The sequence below is a fragment of the Neovison vison genome, chromosome 5 (genome assembly GCF_020171115.1).
Source record: "Neovison vison isolate M4711 chromosome 5, ASM_NN_V1, whole genome shotgun sequence".
In the NCBI taxonomy this organism is placed as follows: Eukaryota; Metazoa; Chordata; class Mammalia; order Carnivora; family Mustelidae; genus Neogale; species Neogale vison.
The window spans coordinates 131,670,667-131,689,000 of NC_058095.1; the positions used below are offsets into that span (position 1 = coordinate 131,670,667).

Below are 18,334 nucleotides of genomic sequence, written 5' to 3' on the forward strand. Positions count from 1 at the left end.
GAACAAAGGATACAAAGACAATACTTAATACTTTCATTTAAAGAAAATATTTTAATTTATGCAAATTTTTATTATTTAAAAGCTAAGTATTCAATTGAAACTTTCTATAAATTGAGACACAACATATTCAGTCATTTCACTTAATGTATAATTTCAATCTTTGGAACATGATGTATTGTTCTTTGAAGAATTTCATTAAAGTAAAATCCACTGAGCAAGTAAGATTTGAATACATTGTTGCACAATAAATTAATTTATTTCAACAGCTTAATTCTTTTATCATATTTATATGCTTGCCTTTCCAGAGTATGCTATAAGATGGAGAATAATGGAGACAGTAAAGAATTGCTTAGGAGAGAATCTCATAATTATTACTGAAACAAAATAGATAATGAGTTTTATTCAGACATAATAAGAAAGAAGCAGTTCAATGTCTATAGGGAAACTATGTAAACTGGATTTATCATTTCATTTGTGTAATACCCTTTAACCTCCAAGATGGGCCTGAAGTAGGACAAAGAGGAAGAATATTTAATTTAATACTTCAACACACTGCTTTATAGTCCTGCATCATAACTCCACCAATCAATAAAACACAATCCTTTGCAATGTTCCATCTTTATAAAACCAGCCACAATAATAAATGAAAATTTAAGAGGAATACCCTCTCACAAAAAAAAAGGTCATACTAATAAACTAATGGTAGCAGAATAACAATAAAGAAAAGGCTACATTTATTGCCTCTGGGCAGAACAAGAAGCATTAGTCTCTAAGATAATTCAGAATCAAAGGTGGCATTCAAAATAATGTATTCCAAATTTTTAAAATAAAAAGTATAAAATGTTTAGTATTACACGTGTGCAGTTGAATATTTAAAAATTATATTGTCTCCTCTCCTCACAAAATGCATTATATTTTATTAACTTAAAATATTTTCTTAGTGTAAGTCCAAATGATCACAACTCATTCACAATGGATTTCTCTGAAGAATTATTTCACTTAGCTTTACTTTATGTTGCTCTCTTTTTAATTATCTGGATTTTCATAAGTTTATCAGTCTGAGATTCCCTGACTGAATATGTTGTAGGACTGGGGAGAAGATATTTCTAACATTAAATGTTATCTTGATATAACTGTTAACTTGGAAAATTGAAGTTGACTAATACTTTATATAACCCAAACTCCTGAGCTTTAAGACAGCTCACACTTAAATTCATTTATTCAAAGCATATTTACTGAACCACTAATATATACCAGTGTCTTGGGCTCTGGTTATATGTAGGTAAACAGAACTGATGGAAATCCTTTCCCTCATGGAGCATCTATCATAAACTAGGAAATGTTAGCAGAGTTCAGAAACATATATGTACACTGATTAAGCATGACATCTGAATTCCCTTGTCCTCGTGAAAATTATCAGAGAAAACAAATAGTAGAAATAGGTTTCTGGACCCAAGGAAGTGTTAACAAGGAATTTTGGAAGACACAGTAAATAATGCTAATATACTTGCATCTGTAGAGAACCAGGCAAAACACCATCAAAACTCCATGACTCAAAGTTCTAAAGTGAGGCTTCAAGGGATATTTACATAACTCTTTTTTTATTTGTTTTGGTGATGATACACAAGAAATACTTAATGTTGCTGAACGTGAAACTGGTAGGACCCATGAGTATAATCATAAACAACTTAGTTTTATTCTCCGGCTGTCTCTTCAAACTTATTCAGTGGAGGTAGGGGACTCTATTTTATCCTGTATATGTATGAAAATTCAGGTAGCCTCATAATTTCAGATTACTGTTTGTTAATATAAAGTCTTACAGTTAGTTTAAATAGCATACGGTCTTGGTTCAGGGATATAAGTCATCCCTGTGTAAGAATAAATACTAGCAACCTAATAAAAAGATAGGACTTCCTCCTTTCCCACACTCAAGGAAGAGGGCGCAGAGGGGGGAGAGGAAGGAGAAAAAGCTAAGTTCTGTCTTGATCAACTCTGCTGTTTCTTAAGTGGTGTCATTCTCTCCATGCATGGCAAATGTTTAATGCCAAATTTTTATCTAGTTAAGGCACTGTATATGTTCTTACAGGCTATGACCACACTGAACTGGCCATATGCAGTTCCTTAAGGTTGTAATTTATCTCTATGTTCCTCTGTACCCTGAATGTCCTACATAGTTAAATCTGGATATTTGATTCACGTTGAGCTTGGGCCAAGACTGTCTCGTAGATGGTTCTGCATGCCCCTTGCTGTCTCCTGGGTTGCATTTTATGATGCTGGCTCGCACTGATGGTCATGGCCTAGACTCTATCTACTTCCTTAGGACTGGCAATTTGGTGACATTCTAAATATATCATTCCTCATTCATTTATTTGTTTATTTGTTTGTTTTTGGCTAGACGATTTATATAAACAGAAAGTTCCCCTACTGAATTAATGATTATTCTGAGGAACAGTTTGTATGGGAAACCCAGGAAAATGCAGGATTCCACCCTTTAATGCATCCTTTGTTTAAACATTTATTTGTCCTCTAAAAAGTCAATTCCCCAGATTTCAAAGGTGAACTATGAGTTTGTTAATTAGTATTATTAACAACTTACGGGTTTAAATAAATGTGTTTTGGGGGTGCCTCTGTGGCTCAGTTGTTAAGCATCTGCCTTTGGCTTAGGTCATGATCCCAGGGTGCTGGGAGTCCTGCATCCGGCTCCCTGCTCAGCAAGAAGCCAGCTTCTCCCTCTCCCACGCCCCCTGTTTGTGTTCCCTCTCTCTCTCTGTGTCTCTCTCTGTCAAATAATAAATAAAATCTTTAAAAAATAAATAAATAAATGTGACTTGTTTAAGTACATTGATGCAGGTATACTTAGTGGTGGTTATGTTTTAACACTTTTTCTTGTGAGCATCTTCTTCATATTTAATATTAACACCCAAATAAACATTAAGAGAATATACTTGTTTTTTCTATATCCAAGTAAAAATTATATGAAGTCAACTTTTCTGTGAAAAATGTCTAAAAGTTATGCATACATCTAGAGTTATTTATGATTGCCCCAAAATAAACTATTCTGTACCTAAAAACAAACACAAGGGACATGACATTGCTCTAGGATTTTCATGTACTCTGAGAATCAGGTCACTCCAGTTCTAGTTTTCATAATATTTAAACATTTAAACTTTATGCACGTAAAGTCCTATTTACTGAATAGTACTTTAAGGACCTACTTTGAAAAGAAGAATTAGGGAATGGAAATTTATACATTGTATTTCTTTTTTTTTTGATGTTTAATTCTTTAAATGAGATTGTCCTAAGGTGTCTCTGCCTTTGTCTCTGTCTCTGTCTCTCTCTCTCACACACACACAAGAGTCTGGTGGAGAAGATTAACAAATTTAAGTCATAGTCCTTGTTCTCAGAAATCCCTATAATGTGGCAAGAAAGAAAGATGTTTATCAAGAATGTAATTTGAATACTGCCAATTTTCTCAAAAACAATTCTGAAAAGAATGAAATCTGGAAAAAATGCATTTAAAAATCTGCTTTGTATACCACTGCATTACAACCCCCCCCAAATGCAAATTGCAGTGCTTTTCTTAGGTGAAGAGGGCTAAAAAAGAAAAAAAAAGTTCTTCTTTACGATTTTGACTCTATTTCAGAAGCTTGACACAAATTTCTTATAAGATTCTAGAACCTATTTAAAGAGATTTTTGTGAATATTTGGGGAGAAGATAATGTCAGTGTACAAAAACTTCTAATGATGTTATTTATAAACACTAATTCAATCAGTCAACAACCTGATAAGGTAGGAATGTCACTAACCCACTGTGACATAGCTATTAAGTAACTTGTCTGAGGTCACCATCACAAAGAGGTGGTAGAACTGGACTATCAACCCAAGAATCTTTCCTCCATAACCTATGTTTTAAACCACCAAAATAATCTACCTTTCTTTTTTATTTTTTTTTAACAAGAACTATTTTTTTAAAGTCCTTATGATATCATTGTGAATTTATTAAGTAAAATGTGAGAAAAATATTGATTCATTCAGGGAGATTTGGGGTTATTTGATGAATGATACCTAAAGAGAATCAATTAGTAGAACATTTCAGCCTATTAGGAATTCTCTAATGACAAGAAGAATTGATCTCTTGATTTATACTGTTTATTTTCCTCAATGATTTAAGGTAGTACAAGTAATACATCCTTTTACAATTTGGAAATGATACAAAGATTGTATAAATAGCTAATATAGTTTAGAATGTCAAGACTCAAAAGTATCTGAAGAATAGCCTCCAGTTATGGAATGAATAACTCACAGAAACAAAAGACACAGCATTGGGAATATAGTCCATGATACTGTAGCAGTGCTGCATGGTGACAGATGGTAGCTACACTCGTGGTGATTATAGCATAGAGTATAGAGAAGTTGAATCACCATGTTGTACTGACACTAATATAACATTGTGTATTGTATTGTCAACAATACTCAAATTTTTTAAAAAAAGTTAATTATCTAAAAAGCCTAAATCATGGACTGGGAAACACACTTAATACGGACAAATGCAAATTCCTAGTAAAAGAAACAAAGAATTGTCTTAATCAAATTGGTTTAATAAAATTTCATATTGAAAAGGCATGTCACTTAATGAGTCACACATTCAGCTAGCAAAACAGTTTTATGAATTATGATGACATTTATAAACTATTGTCCAAACTGAGGCTTATGTCCGTTCCAGTGTCTCTTCACTAGCCTGTTCACTTCTAGAATATTGTATGGGAAGGGTTGGGGACGGGGGTACTTTAAAAAATGGTCAGCCAAGAAGCCTGATGAGAAATGGTCAAAGGAAATGAGGATATTTGGTCTGGAGGACCAAATAGGTACTATAGCAGAGGTACTAAACTATAGGTATAGTACCTTTACTATAGTACTATAGCAGAGGTATTATAGGTACTATAGCAGAGGATTTGTTTATTTAAATGGCTAGAACACAGAAGAATTAGTAGACTTGTTTCTTCACAGAGAATGTAATAAAGTTAAGGTAGAAGCAAATGTAGCCCCTCCTCACTCTTGAATTTGCTAAAAATAAAGTAAGCTTTCCACACAACTTAGATATATAAAAATGGCTAGGGAAGATGCAAGAATTGTTACCCCACCGCAGGGAAAGCTGGATTATGTAACATCTGACATCTCAAGTCTATGTCTCTTCATTCGTAACATTCATAGAACATTAAACAGCAAAAATATAGGAGTCTCACTGATACATAATAGACTAATATAGAGCCTAGAGTAATTCAATATATATACTTACAGGCAATTGGCTATTAGGGATTTAAATTAGAATTATTGTGTAAACAATATATGCCCATTTCCTCCTCAAAGTTATCTTACTAAATTTTTTCCAGTAGTCCAAACCAATCAGCAGGAGAAAATCTAAGTTTAATTTTGACAGACTCCATAATGAAGCTTTGCCTTTAAAGCCATTTACAATGTTACAGTGGTATTATCTTCATCTATGTCTATAATTTTCTTTTCCTTGGTCCTTTTAGTTTCTTTTATTTTTCCACACCAAATCCTGTTGCCCCATAATGTTTGAGAGTTTAGCTTTAGCTGCATCAATTATCCACAGCCTGAGATTCACATGTGTTTGAGTTAATCAACAGCTCTAATGTGGGTATCAGCTATCACTTTCTGTAAAAAGCCAGCTAGTAAATATTTTATTCAATTCTGCTCTGTAAGAGAATATAGCCATAGACATTATATAAAGAGAGTAGCTAAGTTCCAAACACATTTTATTTATGGACACTAAAATTTGAATTTATAGAATTTTCATGTGTCATGAAAAATTCTCCTTCCTATGATATTTTTCCCCATCCACTTAAAAGTGTAAAGCCGTTCTTAAATCACAGTCCATGCCAGAACTGGGGAATCAGGGTGAGTATCACCCAAGGAAACAACTTTTCGACACTGTTCCATTGCATGTACTAGTATGTACCTTCTCATAAATAAGTTTATGAGAAAGTCATTGAAGCTCCTTTACCTTCTAGAAACAGGTAAGTATAGAATGCTTTAAAATATGTAACTCTGTCTGTTACATATTTTAAATATGATATTTATTTTACATATGATATCCATATTCAGATACATATTACTCAACAAAGTGAGCTTTGTTTTCACTTCTCGTCTGTCATATAAATTCCTTTTCTTAAGGATTTTATTTATTTACTGGACAGAGAGAGAGAGAGATCACAAGCAGGCAGAGCAGCCGGCAGAGAGTGGGGAAGCAGGCTCCCTGCTGAGCAGAGAGCTGGATGCAGGGCTCAATCCCAGGACTCTGAGATCATGACCTAAGCTGAAGGCGGAGGTTTAACCCACTGAGCCACCCAGGCACCACTGTCCTATAAATTCTTATTGCCATTCTCTTGTAGGTTGAGTTATCATTTTAAGTCTTGTCATTACTCTCAAAAATATAAATGGTAATTTCCAGCACATGGAAAACCCCTCAAACTTCTATTTTCCCTTCAAAGGCTACTTCCCTAGTTCCATCATTCCTTCAGATGGGGGCATATCTTCTTCTCTAGCATTTAATATTTCACTTTTAATAGGTCTTCACAATTAGAATCTTTTCAGGCAAACAAAGTTGCAAGCATTATTCTAATTGCCCACTTAGGTTTCATACTATTTAATAGGACATAGGAGTCAAACATTTTCTTGGGGAAAATAAAACTTCCCTCATTAAATTAAACATACATATCATGGGAGTTTACTGAATACTGGTTGTGCTACGAAGTCTAGTGTATAGAAATTTAGGAAGGTTGATTTATTAACGTGTTTCCCCTAATATTTAGAATTCTGTAAAGAACCTATTCTCACCCTTATTCTCTGAGGCCATTCTCTCAATTTTTTACCTGTCTGGATATTTTTTTTACAAAAATTACTAGAATTGTCTCGTGCTTTTCTTGAAACTGTTTGTTCTCTATGATCCTTACCTGTCAGCATCAAATTTGAAAGTATATAGGAGGCCAGGCTCAGAGGAAAGGGGCAGATAGGCCCTTCAGAACTTCACAATGACCAACGAAACTTCACTTTGATGTTGGCAATTAAAGCTACCAGCTTTGTTTTACTAATGATAAATAATAAATTAAAAACTATCAGTTTTTATTTTCTCTAATCATTCTTAATTGGAGCCATTGTTTCTTATTTAACTACTATGACCATTTATACCACCAGTGCATTCAAAAGTCCATAATTTCCTTTAATCTATCCATAGCCAAGTTTCTGAAAATATTTGCCCCAAGAGACTAGGAAATGGGATATTACTATAATGTGGGAGGTGTTGGCACACATTTCAAGACACAGAGCTCCATCCCTTTTTTACTGCCTTTTTGCATATTTCCTTCCCTTTTCCCTATCTCCCTCCTTTCCACTGCCAACCTTAATTTAAGAAACCACAGGAGTGTTGCCGACTTTTCAGTAAACTAGACTGTTTTCTATAGATGCCTTTCAGAGGAAATCCAACTCCTTCCTCTTACTTACATAAACTCTGACAATAAAGGATTTATTAAAGGAAGTTTCACTTAAGTATTCTAATCAACATCTGATAAAACACAAACTATTTTAAAAATATATCTGGGGGTGCCTGGGTGGCTTAGTGGGTTAAAGCCTCTGCCTTTGGCTCTGGTCATGATCTCAGGATCCTGGAATCAAGCCCTGCATCAGGCTCTCCGCTCAGCAGGGAGCCTGCTTCCTCCTCCTCTCCCTCTGCCTGCCTCTCTGCCTACTTGTGATCTCTGTCTGTCAAATAAATAATCATTAAAAAATAAATAAATATATATATATCTGTATTGAAAATATAAAACAAACCAAGCTTCTAATGTAATTGGAGTCTTTTGGATCCATGTGCTACTAGCTGATGTCCAAATTACCTAGATAGAGTTTATAACAAAGTCACCCATTAAGATTTTAAACTGCTGGGGTGCCTGGGTGGCTCAGTGAGTTAAAGCCTCTGCCTTCGGCTCAGGTCATGATCCCAGGGTCCCAGGATCGAGCCCCGTATCTGGCTCTCTGCTCAGCTGGGGGTCTGCTTCCCCACCTCTCTCTGCCTGTCTTTCTGCCTACTTGTGATCTCTAGCAAATAAATAAATAAATAAATCCTTAAAAAAAGGATTTTAAACTGCTAAATTCTGCTCTTCTGCCATATTTTTCCTTTAACTATGAATCTAAATCTTGTCTAAATTAGAAATTATAAAAATTCCCCGTTTCAAGAGTGAACATTATATAATTCGTATTATGAGAGTGATTCTCTATAGTAATCATTACTAAATTTTCAAAAATTAGAATAATCACATTCTATAATACTTAGTACCTTTTCTTTTTCTTTTTTTTCTTTTTATGTAGTGTTCACTGGCATTTTCTCAGCTAAAGATTTTTAAGTTGATCTGGGTCTTCTGTAATATATATCTATTTACAGAAAATAATGTAATATCTATATATCATAATATAGAAATAATATAATTACATATTATAATCTATTTGTCTATCTATAATTTTCCTGATATGGATACTTCAGAAAATGATATGAGGGACTAGTATACATCTTTGTTTATAGAGCCATTATTGTAAGAAAAACTGCTATTAGCATATTATTCAATGTTCTATGTAAGTAGACGCAAGGCCTTTTTTCTTTTTAACGTATAATGACATTACCCATCATTTAGTAGATACAGAGCATTATAATTGTCCTAAAAATTCGTTATTCTCTCCCTATTCATCCCTATCATGTCCTGGAACCACTGATCTTTTTAGTATCTCCATAGTTTTGCCTTTTCTGGAGTGTCATACACTTGGAATCATAGTGTGTAATCTTTTTGGTCTGGCTTCTTTAACTTACCAGTATACATTCAAGTTTTCTTCATGTCTTTTCACGGCTTGATAGCTCATTTCCTTCCAGTTCTGAATAATAATTCCATTACATGGCGTCAAGAGTTTAGCTAAGCTACTCTATGGTATTGCTGCCTGGGTATCCATTTTGTTTCGCCAACTCTCCAGGAGGGACTTGCAAACACATACATGCCCCAGAAAGCAGCCACAGAGTCACAGACAAATGTAAGTCCCTGATAGGATCTCCCCAACAGCATGTGAGATTAGCAGTCTCCTCTTACATAGGACCCCATGGGGTTTACCAAAATGCAGCTCTTCTGGTTTTAATAGACCAAGCTAGGCCTAGCCAAGGAACCTCAAATATTCTACCCATGGACCTTAATAACAGGCATCTGCCCCAGATCCTGCCTTGTTCTTTTTGAACTCTGCCTTGACCTCATCATGTGATCCCTCGAGGTACACCTCTGGGTACTTCCTCTAGGACTCATGAGTAATAAAGTTCTCTACTTCAGTTTTTCTTTTAGTCTGTTGTTGGACCATGATTCACCATCAAGCACCCTATGGTCCATTTAACAAATGTTAATTTAACAAAGTCACGAGGTACGACTTTTTCTATCCTTTCACCTATTGAAAGACAACTTGGTGGTTTCCAATTTTGGGCAATTATTTTTTAAAAAGCTGCTATAAATATCCATGTGCAAGTTTTTGTGTAGACATAAATTTTCTACTTCTTTGGGTAAATACCAAGGAGGTGGCAAAATATACAATCATATGGTTAGAGTATGTTTAGTTTTGCAAGAAACCACAAAACTGTCTCCCAAAATGGCTATATCATTTTGCATTTCTACCAGCAATGAATAAGAATTGTTAATAGGACCTTTTATGGAAGATATGCTCCAGAGGTTCCCTTAAACTCAAGTGTATTACATTCAGGAAAAGAAGGTAATGATTATGTCAGATGAGGATGAACATGAGGTATCTCTTAGTTTAAAAATTAATAATATATTTTGACAGTGCACTTAAAGTAATTTGATATAAATGCACATTATAAAATAAGTGAAAAGTATACCCATACACATATAGAGGTATACACATACCTTCCCACACAAGGGGAGGGAGAGAAAAAAATTGTGTATATATACACACAAGTGATTTTTGTATAACAACAATGTTATCTTCCACATATAGTGTATTTTTAAATTTATAAAAAACAATGAATTTTATCATTTTGTTTAGTTTTTTCACCTACACCATATTATCTATTTTTTATATGTAGAACAGAATTAGAAAGATTGAGTCACATGCCCAAGACAACACAGCTATTAAGTGGCAAAACCATAATTTAATACTTCTTGTCTTCTAAAAACAAATCAAATACTTTCCACACCTTAAGGCTCATAACACCACATGTGTATACACACACATGCCCTCCTATATACAACCATTTAAACACACACATTATTTGAAATATATCAATTAATTTCCTATGTTCATCTTTCTCTTAATAGATACAACACCAAATGTAAGGGTAGCCTAACCTAATATGGTTTAGTATTATACCCCTGTTTCTTCCTGGTTCTAATTACTATAAGTGATTTTTCTCATAATTTATTTGCTATCACCTAGCTGTTTTGAAGTTAGAATTGTGTAATAAAATCACAGATTAAGAGACGGTGGTTTAAGATGATGCTTGGTACAGGCCAAAACAATCATGTAAGAAAACAGTTACCTTAATAACAGATGTCTCAACCCTGGATGGGGGACTCTGAACTTGGGCTGCTGCTGCCATATTTGCAATGGTGCTGAGATGGTTCATCTGGCTCATCGCCATGGTGACAGATGCTGGAGGTAGGCTGACAGGAATTAGAGGATGGGGCATCATCATGAAAGGAAGTTCCAGTCCTATAAAAAAATACACATATATCATCACTGCTCTGGTCAAATAAAACTATGAAAACTATGAAACACGGTATATCTCATTTATTAAAATGGCAAAGAACATAAATCATTGAAAATTTAAGCATTAAAAAAATGTTCTAATAATGATTGCCAAAGGAAAAATATTTGTCCCCTTTTAGGCAACAATATCCACTCACCACTCAAGGGAATTAATTTTAAGGCTAACTAGTTCGGTGCCATGTTTTATCCTGTCACCACGCTTCATGTGTTTCATACAAATGGTCAATTTCTTGTCGTATTATTCTTCTGATCAGTCTAATTCTTGTTTAAATATGAGGGTTGTTTTTTTTTTTTTTAGCTTATCACAATTAATTATTTCTTTATTCTGTCCTATATTTTACTATCCAATAATTAGATTCCTTTTTATGCACAACTACTTTTAGTGCTAAGACATGCCATTACACAATTTGGCAGAAGGTGATTCTGCTGAAGGGGGTGGAGAGGAGGACTAAGTGCAAGGCTGTGAGGTCCAGGCATGCAGAGCAGGGTAAGAGAAGAATGAGAACCCTGGGGTAGGCAAGAGTAAGGTGTTTCCTTATCCCAGGAAACATCACTGCTGCTTGTGGGGAATGGATATATACAATTAGGATACAATATTATTCCAAGTTTTCTAATGATTAATTTGAAATGAGGTTTTATTTATTTATTTATTTATTTACTTACTTACTTATTTATTTTGAAATGAGGTTTTAAAAAGTATACCCCATTTGGAGATTGGCCAATCAACTTCCGGGGATATAATCTCAAGTAAGTAAATTTCCCCCAAACCATATTTTCTTTTTTGTTTTTATCTTACATAGGTCCTCAATTTAAAAAAAAAAAAAATCTACAATATTTAGCCTATTTTTGGAGTCTAATCTAGTTTGACTAACCAAATTAAGTTACAATAGGCTCTGTTATATAGCTAGAGAATTAATTACTTTGTGGAACAGAAGACCCCTGGTAGTTGTAGACTTATCCTTATATTAAATGATACTCTAGCCACCATTCAGAATTAAAGTTCCTCATGGAATTCCATCACAAATCCTAAACATGGAATCATTAAATGCCCCCACATAGTTTAGACACAGTACAAAGAACCTAAGAGATAACTTTACAAAGGTTTATAAATGAAATGTGTGTGCATCAATAAATATATCACCTTTTTTAACTACTGAGAAACAAAAGTTGATGATTATGGCAATATAGTGTTAAAGACAAAACAGTACATTTGTGGGCTGGCATCTTAATAATGATGGCCATGTCTTAGATTTCAGTAGATTCTGAAACACCCTAATAGAATATATTTTAGAAGGTGTTTATGAATAATTTGAATTTAGATATGTCCCCAAATTAAATTAACTTATTGTTTAACTGAATCTGTTGAATATACAAACTACCCACTTGAAACAAAATTTCTGTAATGACCCCCCCATCAGTTTATGAGTTTTCATTTCTTAAAAAAGGAAATCATATTTCTTGTAATGTGCTTAGAAACAGCAAAGTTGGTAAAACTCCAATTTAAATGCTTTAGCTCTATTAAAAACCTCATTGTAAAATCTCTACGACATAGTTTTTAATGAAGAATACTTAGTTACTGTCATGATTTTTTTCCATTTACTTCATGAAGACAGTTAAGGTTCAATATAAATTCAAACTCATTAGCTCAATACTGTCTGGATCTTAGAGTAAATTGTTCAGAAGTGGGTAATGAAAACTCAATTCAAATTCTTCAGCAATCAAACAAAGCAATTTTATTAAACAATGAAAAGAATCAATTAAAATGGATATCTTTATTATCTTTATTATTTTATAAGAAACCATGACAGCTTTTGGCTAAAAAAAAGTTTATAGCTTCATCCAGAAATGACTCATAAAAGAAATTTCTCCAGCTTGTTCCTACACTGTGATATAAAAGTTCACTTCCATATTCTCAAATTGATGTTCTTTACTTTTCTACTTATGCCTTTTTTGACACTTATGCCAAGGTCCTAGTCAAATATGTAAAAATTATAAGTATGAATTTTTCAAGGGTATGGTATCACATAAACATTCAGGGATAAAACATTTTTAAAATCTCCACTCTACAACACCTTTATCAATGAATAGTCAAATTTTTTCTTTACATGTTTACTTTTCATTGTATCAGTTAAAACAAAAATTGAGGCATAATCACCGACAGTTGATATAGAAATAATACTTTGGAGTCAATGCTATTTGAATATGAAAACTGAATTGGGAATTTGTACTTAATGGATAGTCTTCTCTACGTATTTCATTTACGATACCCAACAAAAGCAAGCTTTATATTTTCATAGTATGTTGCTTATATGGGCAATTAATATGTGGAGTGTAGAAAAATATTCACATTAATTATTTTAGATTCAGTTTGAGCTCTGTTTATATCTATTACCTACTTCTGCTTTTGTTCACTTGAACCAGTTTCTTCTTTTATTTGAATTCTGATTGCCAGTTAATAAGTTGGAAGAAGTGATTTTTCCAAATACATTTCAATTTTACTGTCATAGTAGAGAAGCACTGTAACTTTGTTTTTCACATTATATAAAATATTAAACCAAAATTCTGACTGAATCATTCAGAAACAGATTATAGACAAAATACCATCTATTTTCACATCTCTTTTGCATCACAGAATATTAGTCCCTTGTGTAAGGTAAATATCAATCATCCATATGTGAATTTTCCATAGCAAGTTTATAACACTAGATTGGATTTTCCCACCACATAAAATGCTCCTAGCTATCTCCGCCAATCATCATTTGTTAAATACTCATGATGTTAGCTCATTTGGGTAATAAATAGAGCAAACAATTAAGAAACTAAGTCTGATGAAAAATATACAATATATAACTAAGTCAGCTGTAAGTGATTTTTGCATTATTTATAACATCCTTTTCTTCTATTAGCATGAATAAATAAGAATTGAAAATAGGCCATTTCAGAACAAGACTTACCCATAGTTATTAAATGTATAATTTCAGGTGCTTTGGTTTAAGCCAATATATTCAGTGGGATTGATATAAGCCTATACACACACACACACACACACACACACTATGCCTACATTCAAATATATATACACACATATACACATATATACCTTTAAAAGTAAAGTGTACCACCATGCCTACATGAAATCTTGCAAGAGACAGAAGATTAAAGATGTAAGAAAAATTCTTATATTCTTATATTTGCTAAGGAGAGTTAGAGAGAAACAGAAAAGAACTGATGAATTTCTCCTTCCCCATTCTATAGAATCACAGTGTTTCTTGACTTTACAATGGAAGAACAAGATGAACTTGATATAGCCCTTGTATCCTCAAAGAACACATACTGTAATAGGTTGTTAAGGCATGTATGCAAAAACTCATAAAATAAAACTATAAAATTGTTTAAGCCAAGGAAACTGGTCATGAGTTTATGAAAAGACTCAGAGAAAGTATCCAGCTGTTGATTACTTGGGATCTGTAATCATACTTTTATGTTGGGGATAGGGAGTGGCAGGGAGAGAGGATCTCCCATACCTGGTCATACACACAGATTGTGGAGAAGAGCAGAAACAGTCTCAGGATAGACATCTGCTTACATAGGTTCAGCTGAGGGTAGAACACAACAGGCAGCTGCTATATGCTGATATTAAGAGTGTAACCACAAGCACAATCAAGGCCAGCCATGAAAGCTACAGCATGATTTTGGTGGATGTACAGTTTTACAATGTACAGATGGATGTACAGTCATCCATCCTTTGACTGGATGTACAGTCTTACAATAGCCAGAGGTAAGTAGGTACATAAATGAAAGAAAATTGAAATTAACACCCGATTACTAATTCTGTCTCTAGCTAAAAGTTGTTAATTATGCATTTTATATAACCTGAAACAATTCCATTCCCCTGCCTAATTATATAGATATTAAGAATTTATCAACAAAAATGTATACAAACATATGGAACCTATTTACAAAAAAGTGACTGTGTGTGTTTAGTTTTCCTTTGTGTAAAAAGATGTATGTTCTTCAGGGATAAGCAAGGTGATCTTCGGATTCCCTGTAGCTGAAATGTGAATCTGTAAAGACCAGGTATGGGAGATTCTCTCCTACCTTCTACTCTCTCCACCTCAACATTTCAAAATAGTTCAGATTCTTAAAAAAAGCAGATGGCTTGATGCACTGTCTCAGTCTGTCTATGAGCTCAGATGACTTATCTTGGCTTGCACCTATTTTATATTTTAACATCTTTTGGGATACATATTTTGTGATGGACCAAGTTTTGAATTCAGAAATATACTGCTTTGAGGAGAAACCCTTAAATTTTGAAAGCTATCTCTACTCTAAAGGTAATCAGATTATGGGACAGTCAGAACTGATAGGTTACAAATATAAAATGGCTTTGGTTTTCCTCTAATTAGTGCCTTCAAACATGTTTTGTCAAGGCTCCCTTTTCAGCCCCTCAATAGCCTCCTAGAATCGAAAAATCCATTCTGGGGGTGACTGGGTGGCTCAGTTGATTCAACAACTGACTTAATTTTTGCTCAGGTCCTAATCTCAGGATCATGAGATTGGGACCCATGTTCAGTGTGGAGTCTGCTTGAGATTCTCTCTCTCCCTCACCCTCTGCTCCTCCCCTGTGGGCACACATGTTCTCTCCCACAAAAACAACAACCACAACAATAAAAACCTCACAAAAACAAACAAAAAAATTCATTACAGTTAACACTCATCTCTCTTTCCCCTTCCCCATCAACATTGGCCAGCCCTAGAGCCTAGATTGTGGAAGACATGGGCTTGGCTAGTTTTTTAATCCATCCCCTCCTTTCTTTCTCCTGAATAGTAGAATAAAGGCCTCCTACCCTACCAGTTTCTACTCAAGTCCTCCCTGCACTGTACTATAACTCTGCCTATCCACCATTCACATCTTCCACATGGCAGGTACCTAAATGCTAAGAATCTCCAAAGCCATGTCTGATCCTTTAAAGGGGCCCTTCCAGAGGAACATCTGGAAATCTCCCTCAGCTTCCTCTTCTTCTAAGCTCCCAGAACTGCCATTGCCTTTGAACCTAAGGTCCTTCTCTTGGTGTGGGTCCTCTTGTTACAATTATGTCCATTCTCTCTACCCTACCACTTCTCAATTATTTATCCCCATGCTCTGATACATACAGAAAACAGAGCAGCAGTTCACATCAAAACAGAAATGCACCCTTTTTTTTTTGGTACTGGTTACTTTTATTAATTAGTCTAGGTCTTCATTCTGTATATGACAGATAATCAACAGTCACTGGGCAAAAATCCATAGCAAAAGAGAAAACAAGATGAACAAAATTTGAGGAAAAGCAACACCATGAAAAAGAAGGTCCAAAATGAATAGATAGAGCAACTAATTTGAAAGATACCAGATAATTCAGGAAAGATATTTTCAAATTCTAATTAATACCCACACAAAGATTTAAGAAACACTATAACTTTTATATACTATAAAAGAAGAGGAGGTTATTAAAAAATAAGACATTCGGGGGATGCCTGGGTGGCTCAGTGGGTTAAGCTGCTGCCTTCGGCTCAGGTCATGATCAGAGAGCCCTGGGATCAAGTCCCGCATGGGCTCCTTCCTCAGCAGGGAGCCTGCTTCTCTCTCTGCCTCTGCCTGCCTCTCTGCCTGCTTGTGTGCACTCTCTCTCTCGCCTTCTCAAAAAAAAAAAAAAAAAAAAAGACATTCAGCTTTGAAATGAGGTGGAATCACCATAATCCTTGAATCGTTCTCCTGGAACTCCCCTTCTTCCCTTTACCTGGTGTGAAGAAAGGATCTCAAAAAGGGATCAGTGAGCTTCCCTCCCCATCAGATACCGTCTCTTCACTACAAGGATTTCCATAATTCCCCTCTACCTATGGTTGTACCCTCTAGTAACAATGCAGGAGGAGGAGATTTGTAGGGTCTGGAGTGATAGAATAGGCTGGTTCAGAGGGCCATTAATAAGTAGTAGTTGCTTGTTACTTTCCTTATAATGAGGAATGCCTGATACCTTTTGTTCTTGCGTGAGACCACAGGAAAAATTCTATTCCGTATCTTGTTACATGGTATATTCAGTAGACCCAATGACAAATATGGCTGTATTATAAATGAAATTTTATTAATAGATTCTTGCAAATGAAACTGAAATAAAGGGAAAGAAATGTGGATGTTTAGCATTTGGAATGCTGTTTTGCAAATCAACTGAAACATTAAATTATCGATTAAGACAGATGTTCAAAAAAAAGATTACCATATTAAATGTGGAGATAATCATTAGCAAAGAAGACAAGATCACTTTGTTTTTTGGAACCCAAATTTTTAAGTAGAAAAGGAAATGCAAAATGTTTTGGGGAAGCACTGTTTCTCTTTAAAAAAAAAATACACAAACTTTAGGTATGTATATGAGTGGCACCAAGTAGCCTAGCCCAGATAATCATATTTATTATTTTATCTTGCATATATTTAATGAGAAACAGATTCCAAAAGGGAAGCCCATAGTATTTTTAATGAATTTTGGATAGAGTACATGTAAAATAACCAAACACAAAATTAAAGTTATCTGTAAGAAAACAAACACCTTTAAACTATCATGCATTATAATAGTAAAAGTACACGTAAATGTTATTGTCCTTTATATCTAGATAACGTGTAACTATTATTCAGATTTTCCCACAGGCTGACCCTGATAAAGGAGGCAAATCTCAGAGAGACTAACGGTCACACCACTGCTTAGTGAGTGACGCTGATAGACTGTGACGGGAACCTGACATTGTCAAGATTTGTTTACAATGAAAATGATGGCAAGAGCAGGCATTTACTCCATACCATTGGAGACCACTTAGAAGGATGTCAACGCCATCTTAACAATGGAGACAAGACTATTCAGTAAGAGTAAATACTAGTCACAGACACTATAGACGTTCAGTTGTTATTCCAAAGGTAAGTGAGAATAAACAAGTTATTATCTGTCAGAGGGTTAACTTCACCCTGGTGAAAAATGAGATACAAATTGTCAGCTCTACTCCTAGCGCTTTGCGTCAACAGGAGAAACAGTCCTCTCATGAGTTACTGTAATGCAATCTTTAAATCTTTTTCTGGATAATGTCTGAGCTCAGTTGATCTACATTAGCTTAAAAAAACACTGAAATCTTTTGATGTTTTGGTTCAACTTCATCAAATTATTTTAAAATGAAGAAGAAGTCCTCTTTTCCAGGTATAATTAATTATAGGCACAATTTTAAAAATAAAACAAACCAAAATAAAATATCCCAGTTTAGGTATTGTGGTTTTAGCAAAAACAAAAATACCATGAATGTCTAGGTTTTAATGCCCAAAGAGAAGGCCATTTCCAGAGACCAAAATTTGTATATGTACACATCTCATGTTTGATTTGGAATTGCTGGCAAAAAACAAACCTGGTTGGCTATCATGTAACCAATACTGCTTAGCTGATGTTCTAACATCAACTTTTTTTTTTCTTAGAAAGAATAGTATTTTGATGAATTTTAA

At 34.4% G+C, this 18,334-nt stretch overlaps 1 protein-coding gene across 1 annotated transcript in view; it reads right to left on the bottom strand.

Moving 5' to 3' along the window:
* DACH1 (dachshund family transcription factor 1) overlaps positions 1-18,334 on the bottom strand; it is a 424,345-nt gene that overhangs the window by 118,097 nt on the left and 287,914 nt on the right. The window contains exon 4 of the mRNA XM_044249859.1: positions 10,595-10,767. Within this exon, the coding sequence (XP_044105794.1) occupies positions 10,595-10,767 (173 nt within the window). The remainder of the gene's footprint in view (positions 1-10,594; positions 10,768-18,334) is intronic.